Below are 7,943 nucleotides of genomic sequence, written 5' to 3'. Positions count from 1 at the left end.
TAAAGTTAGGGAACTTTAGACTAATGCCTTATAGAATATATGTTCCTAGTCTGGAAATTATTTTAAAGCTCCAACTTTTTAAAGTTGTATCCATACTTAGTATTTGATATCAAGGCTGATAATTTCAGTTTTTATGAATTGATTTAATATTAAAAGTATTTAATTATTCAATCAAACATCCTAACCTAAAAATTATAGTCATGGTATTCATACCATTACTTTTACATTGCAAAATTTACACAAAACAAATGTCTTCCAAAAAATAAAACAACGATCTACCATAAAAATTTTATTGTAACTGTAAAAACCTTAAGATACATAATGTAATGTTAGCACTACCAATGCTCTTACTCCAAATCTGGCAGATTCTCATCATCTGAATCACTTTCTAAATCATCAAAGGAGGGTTTTTCAAGCTTATCACCGCCACCACCACCCATAGAACGAATCATTGATTCGAAATCAAAATCTTGGCCGCCGCCGCCGCCACCACTACCCCCAACACCTTCTTCATTCTCATCATCTTCATCTTTCCATTTATTAAAATCTATCTTAAGATAATGAGGCTTCTTCCTATCCTTAGTCAAAGAAGGCCAGTAGCTTGCATCCTTTTTCTCTTTGCGTAAAATCATTTCTATGCACCGGCCTTTATTAACAAAAGCACTAACCTCTGGGACAACGGCATCGTACAAAGGTATAGTTACTTCGTAATTTTTATTGTCTGGAGCACTTACTCCTTTAAAGTACACGGATTCCTTTTCTATTTTGATGTTTGGATCTTTGGATTCAACACTAAATGTGAGAAAAACGTCTTCCTTGCGCTGTGCCCACAAAACAGGAGGAGGAACTGCTACTTCATTGGCCATTATGGAATTGTGTAAGGATAGTTTTAAAGCTTTTTGCACTAGATAGATATTAAATAAAATTGACTAAACTAAAAGTCTATTATCATTAATCACTATTTCATTAAAATTCCATGCACTCTTGACCAACCCGCAAATAATTCAATAAAAGATAAAAAAATCAACGATGCTTGTAGAAAATTCCATAGAGTAAAGCACAGATTACTACTAGCTCCGACATGCGCTCGACCACAGATGTTTGAGTATAATAATATTATATTATTAATAGATAGGTTTCTAAAATTAAAAGTGTAACTAAATAAATAAATATAATATAATAACATATTTTGTCGTGTATATATATATACGACAACGACAAGTGAGTAGTTTGTTTTCTCTTGATGCCAGTTAGTTTTCTAACCATCACCTTAAATCAGGCACTTCATATTTTTATTTATGATTAAGTAGAGTCATAAGGAAAAGTCCCGAAAAGTACACGTGACAGCTCATCGCTCGTTGCTTAACCCTTTCAGACCTGAATTATTTTTTTTCATCCGATGGATTTGGTAAATTCCATGTGTCTAAAGTATAATCAGGACACTATTAAAAAAATAAATAAAAAAATATTAGCCTTAAACTTTACGGGAAAATCAATTTTTTCTTAATGTGCACAATTGTGGACTCTCGTCCTACATAGTAATAAGAATAAGGTATGCGAAGTTGTTCTGAAATTAAATAATATTAATTTAGAAACATTTTTATTACAAATTATAAATGAATTAAAATAGTTTAATTCTTTCTATAAAAGAAAAATAAACATTTATTATTTTTTTGGCATAATCAGTCATTGGCACATGAACAATAATTAGGAAAAAAATATTTTTATCTAGTGTGGAAGGCCAAGAAGCAATTCTTTTCTTTAGTTAGGCATACATGTACTTTACACTTTATGCATTTGACACGGGATTTTCCTTTGCATCCCACCATTTTACACCTAGTCCCAGTTCCATCGTCATGTGTAGGGAAATGCCCAACACTGTCACCAGTAATTTCAGCTGCAGGGCGAATCTCTCCTGGCCTTCTTGGTATAATTTGCATCGTTGAACTACTGCTAGATGGTCGATCTCTTTTGGCGATAGAAAATTTATCTTGTAGCACCAAACTGTCAGCCAAACGACGCCGAAAGTAAAGCAAAGTAAGTCGTTGCTTTTTTGGTGTGCCTAATAAGTCGTTTGGTGTGCCTAATAGGATTTGTAGTAAATGGTATGATGAAAAATAATTATCAAAGTAAAGCTCATGACCCTGGCTCTCTCCGATTCTCTTTGCGAGATGTACAACTATCGAAGCACCATAGCCAATATTTTTTGCAATATTACTGTCAAGTTCTGGAGAGGAGGTCTGGTAAAGAATGAGATCATAAGCTTGGCCATGTTTACCACATAAAAAAAAGATTTTGAGACCCCATGGACAAGGTTTTCCTTTTATATATTGTTTGGCTACATGTTTTCCGGTGAAAGGAACCATCTTTTCATCAACACAAAGTTCTCGTTCAAGTGGTAACTCTAAGCATCGATTCCGAACAGCATCATAAATTGATCTCACTTTATGAAGTACATCTTTGCAATCAGCCGGAATTTTCGTGTTGTAAACAAGATGTAAATTATTTCGTAATTCAAAAAAAACGGTCCCTTGTCATATTAACTGTGAGGGAATGCTAATGTTTGTCTCCCAGTACATTATCAAACAAGGGTAACTAAATATTCCTGTGGCTAAATGTAATCTTATAAAATTGGCTAGGTCCTTCATCGTCATCAGATTCAGGTGGAAATAACTCCCTTTGGTTTTGGTGAATGACATCTGCTCCAACTCTAGCAGCTAAGGGTGCTGTACAAATTGAATCTCCATAAGAATAATCTTCGTCATCAGATGATAACAACAAGTCAGAAAAATCTCCTTCTTCTAATGCTTGTAACGCCTCCGGTGAGAACATATTGGTGTTTTTGAATCTGAAAATATACCTAAACAATATCTTAATTAATTTTATACATTGTTCTTATTTATATGATTAGCAAGACGTTAAAAATAAAAACAAAACATATTTTCGTAAGAAACCGTTAACAATGAGAAAAACTCAGTTGAGTCCTGATGGGAACAATTGAGCACAAATATAAAAATCGAGATTACTAATATAAGGTGATAAAAAATACACAAACATTACGTTACACATGACCCTAATAATATTAGATATCCATTTATAATTTTTCCAGATGATTTCTTGCACTAATTTTTATTTAAAAAAAATAAAATAAATAGCTTACCTGTACAGTTCAAATCACGAACGGGCACTGGTCGCAACTTATCAAAAAGCGCTAGAATATGCTAACAGATGGGGTTACTAGTACTAAATTGTGAAGTTTATAAGTGAACAAATGAATACAACAGTTTTCAACCGGAAAGCTTAAGAGTTTAATATTTATTTTTTAAATTAAATCTTATGTCTACAATTGTGCACGCCAGTTTTGAAAGGGTTAAGAGCCAGCACAAATCAAAATCATTCATTGTAGATTATAATTTTGTCTAAGTATGCGACGTTCGAATAAGGAGAAAGTATTTATTCTCCACTACAATTTACATATTGGACTCTAAATAACAACATAATATAATATCCAACGATTATATATATTAGTTGCAATTAACTGGCTATGGAGTCGCATGTGCAACGACGGCGACAAATAGCTGTATCAGCAACAAGAAACATTTTAATTATATAATATATTGTTTATTATATTTGCGACAAAAAAAAAAACGAAAACGAAATAATAATGCTTAAGAATACATCAAAGTTACGGATCACGCGAATCAAAATCGCAACGGTCTACACTGCGCCCGTCAAACGACCGTGGCACCTTTGATTTCTTTGAGCATCGCAGGCGATGCGAATCATTCATCACTCATGAATCAATCATTGAACATTATAGGAATTACATATAGGTATAATTATATATCACATGATACCAATATAATTTTATTTGCTGTTAGGAGACAATTAAAATAAAATAAGAAATTGATAAAATAAATCAACTAATAATGGTTAAAAACATAAAATATTATAGAAAAAACGTGTTCTTACAATTTTTACTAGAATAAAGTTGTAATGTGCAGATGATTCAGAACGTATCATTATCGAAAAATTATTTGGAATTCGACATTATGCTTACACACAGCCCAAAAAAAAAGTTTAGTAGTATGTTTTAGTTTATATAATATGTATTAGTGTAGATTAAATAGATGACCTCGCTACATTATATATACGTCTCGATTTGAACATGATGAAAGCTAATTTTTTTTATAGGCAAAGACCACGCAGGCTGAACCATGTTTGATTTATTTAAACTTCATTACAATAAACTTTAACCAAAACCAACTTATAAGGGATGCATCATGCAATGATCGGCCTTACCAAAAATACAAAAATAAAATTACAATAATTTTACATTATTTACTCATTATTTTGAGGTTTTACTGTAAAACTAAGCATTATCTTTTCCCATTGATTTTACGGGCGATAATTACGTTACTTTTTTTTCTTTTAGCAACGAAAAATAAATTAATAAATTACTTTTTATTAAATAATTATATTATAACATAAGCACCATTTCAATTAATATTGTTTTAGTTTTTATAAAATATTTCAAATTTCTTTAAAAGCTTTTCATTTCATGATGATATACCATAATATATTATCATCGTGGTATTTCTGGTTTTCTCCATATCTGGAAGTTAAATGCCGTATCAAAACTTTAAAGCATGATATAAGTTGAATTACAACATACATACAAGAAATTAGCGGAAAGTAGGAATACAATTGACAGAATAAAAATTATAGTTTTAGGGACAATGCACCTACAAACATTTATCTGTTCAAATTCACCTTTGACTGAGAAACCATTGCATAGCAAAATGGTAGCTATGTATTTATGTCTTTGCGTAGTCTTTGTATAATGATCCAATTTTTTGCACCATTCCATTTATTATAATGGACAAGTCTTCAGGATTTGACAGAAGTGCAGAGTCCGCCATTATGGCAAATCTAAGAACGCCGCCATAATCGAGGGCAGTTACTCCCACACCTAAAACACGTTTATTTAATTAAACCAAAAAAATAGTGTAATAGTTCTATAAAAATAAAGATTAACAAACAGCGCATTAATATGTGATGAAATATATAAAATTAATATTTCAATCTAGTCAGCGTTCGTCCGCGTAAAATTCGGTGTTATGACGCACACTTGTTACCTGATTACACTTATTTGAATCCGATCAGTTTTAGAGATTATCGGGATTGTTATCAATACTTATAACATCTATAAAATTATTGTAAAGGGATATACTTGTATATTCGTTGATTAAATCGAATATTAACATAGAAAATGTTTCATATTTTTTAATTTAAAATCGTAAAAAAGCTTTATATCACACAAACCGGTGGTTCCCTTATTTGGTACAAAGAATACCATAGATTGCATTGCGCAGCCACATATCCTTAAGCTTTTTGGACCAGGAATGTTGCTAAAAATCATCGTCGCTTGGTTACTATTGACAACTGGCTCCAGAATACATTTCGGGAAAATGCTACACAATTTTAGAAGGTAGTGGTTCGCCTGAAATTTGACAAATTATATATACTATTATCGAATAAGACAATGCGTAAACCCGCCCGCTGGTTGGAATTGCAACTCGAATTTTAGTACAACAGTAGTTATTTCGGTTGGTACTTGTAGAGTTTAAGAAAAGTTCATACAGTCACAGTCCTCACATTTATCTAAATCAAAATTATTACACAATATATAAAAAAATGATACGTGAGGTAGACGCAATATAACTTACGAGAATTGAAACCTTTCATGGGATTTTTAGACGATATAATGTGTCGTTTGTTTTGTGTGTTAGAGTTCGTTTGTTCGTTGCGTTCATGCTGATTCTTAAGCGCATTGATCATAAACGGCAATACGAATACAACAGAAAATATGTCATTAGAATATTTTAAGAATATCTCAATATGTTCAAGAAGTTAAGTATAAAATATTAATATAATATTTTTCAATAAAGCACACACATGAAAGATATTCACTTACTAAAGGATCAAGGCTCTTGTGCACCGTATTAGAACTTTGGTTGATCATGTTCAAATCTCCTGTCAATGGTAGTGGCAGTATGGTAACTGTAAAATTGTTCTTCAATATCCTATCAGATTCACTTAATCTTATAGGAATTATTACTCCTACATTATCCGGTACGTAAAGCATAGTCTGTTGACAAAGTAAGAACCTGATAAAAAATACTTCAAGAAAAATTACTTTTTTTGATTGTCAATAAAGTTAAAACTCAACATTTGAAATAAGTAATTTAACTAACCTGAGAAAAATAGTCTCGTAATCCAGTTGATAATGCAGTTGCTAATATATCAGTAAAGTTTAAACCACTCTGGGTTTCTTTAATTTCCTTAATCATATCCAGTAGGTTATAATTTGTGTCAATCCACCTAAAATGTTTTTTGCCCTCAAGTTTCGGTCCATGCAATGAATTAAGGTCAGGTTTTCGTATTACTCCGTCTACTGCGCACATGATTATCTCCTTAAGTTTGCTCAACAAATCTACAAGATCTTTTGCTAAATTCTCTTGGATCAAGTTGCAAACTTCTGGAGGTTTGAATAAATTTATGTCACTTTCATCATCCAAAATGTTACAAAAAAACTCTATCAAAGCGATGCCATCACCAAGTGAATGATGTATCCTAAACATTATCGCGTAGTTATTTAAAAATGATTCTTCTGTTATTTGAATATCGGTTACCAGTATTTCAAAGAGACCTTCACCGTCGTATGGCAAATCATCTTCAGATAATTGAGTCATGATAGTTTCAAGATCGCTCTTGCTAAGCCCGGTTGTATTGGATATCTTAAGTATTTTTACATATTGTGTAACATCGACAGTGTCGGGTCTGTGCCAGTAGTAAAATCCAAACTGTTCAAGACGTCTATAAAATACCTTTTCCACTGCTGCATTACCTACTAAATGATTGAGTCTTTCTCTTATGTTCAAAATTAATGCATCTGGAGACTCTGCTTCTATGAAACCAAGAACTTCAATGATGTTTTTGTTAGCGTTATCTAAACTCCAAAACACGTCAAAACTTTCAAGAAATGATACAAAATGTTCATCTTTTCCTTTAATAATCATAGAACATAAATTCTTATAAATCACACTCAACATGATAAATATTACAATCGCTGGTAGAAGAAAAAATAAAACGACAAAAACTGATATTCGTAATATATCCTTATCGTCTATTTTTAATTTAACTTTATTCCAAACTTTATCGTACTGAAATAAAAAATATTAATTTGAAATAGCGAATACCGTACTCTATCTCTTTTTTAAAATTAGACAGGTTTATTGAGAGTTTTATAGTGAAGATTGTTGGATTCTCGATACAAAATTTCAGACATTACATAATATTAAAACTATGCCTCAGCGGTAGACTGCTGTGCTATGTACGTTAACCGTACTTTATAAATGCATAATACATATTTGTTAAGGATTAAACCATACCACTTTTAAGGTTAAAAAAGATAATGCAAATTTATATTATCATTTTAATAGATTTAGATACCTAATTGTAATGAAATTACTATAAATAAAACCTTCTACTGACTTACTTCAAATCCAAGTAAAAACGACATTACAACAGCTAGCACGCAGCTTAGGTTATGAATTATGTATCCTATTCGATCAGATACTCGATCAACCATAATATCACTTGCAATATTATCTGGAAAAGCTATTCCCTTTTCCAAATCACTTAAATAATTTTCCATCTTATTTCGCACAAGCCACACACATAAACTAGGTGAAATAACGAAAGAAGTGAAGTCGTCTAAGAGAAACCATAACAATTTCTGAGTCTTTGATGTGATCTAATTAGTAGTGGATATCTGTAATCTACTATATAAAAATAAGTCGGGTTTTCCTTCCTGACGCTATAACTTCAGAACGCACGAACCGATTTCCACGGTTTTGCATTCGTTGGAAAGGTCTCGG

General features: G+C 31.7%; 2 protein-coding genes across 2 annotated transcripts; both read right to left on the bottom strand.

Annotated features, from left to right (window-relative positions):
• Positions 1-276: 276 nt before the first annotated feature.
• On the bottom strand, positions 277-1,045 carry LOC110992115 (co-chaperone protein daf-41). Its single transcript, XM_022257800.2, has one exon. The coding sequence runs from the start codon at positions 864-866 to the stop codon at positions 348-350; it is 519 nt and encodes a 172-aa protein (XP_022113492.1). The 5' UTR covers positions 867-1,045; the 3' UTR covers positions 277-347.
• Positions 1,046-4,524: 3,479 nt separating this feature from the next.
• Positions 4,525-7,943, bottom strand: LOC110992196. Its single transcript, XM_022257912.2, has 6 exons — positions 7,562-7,943; positions 6,258-7,226; positions 5,978-6,151; positions 5,326-5,503; positions 4,774-4,972; positions 4,525-4,615 (listed from the first exon to the last, which is right to left on the bottom strand). The coding sequence occupies exons 1-5, from the start codon at positions 7,718-7,720 to the stop codon at positions 4,818-4,820; spliced, it is 1,635 nt and encodes a 544-aa protein (XP_022113604.2). The 5' UTR covers positions 7,721-7,943; the 3' UTR covers positions 4,525-4,615; positions 4,774-4,817.

Source organism: Pieris rapae, chromosome 8 (assembly GCF_905147795.1).
Source record: "Pieris rapae chromosome 8, ilPieRapa1.1, whole genome shotgun sequence".
NCBI lineage: Eukaryota > Metazoa > Arthropoda > Insecta > Lepidoptera > Pieridae > Pieris > Pieris rapae.
The sequence above is the reverse complement of the archived record's forward strand: the minus strand, read 5'-3'. Positions and strand labels throughout refer to the sequence as shown.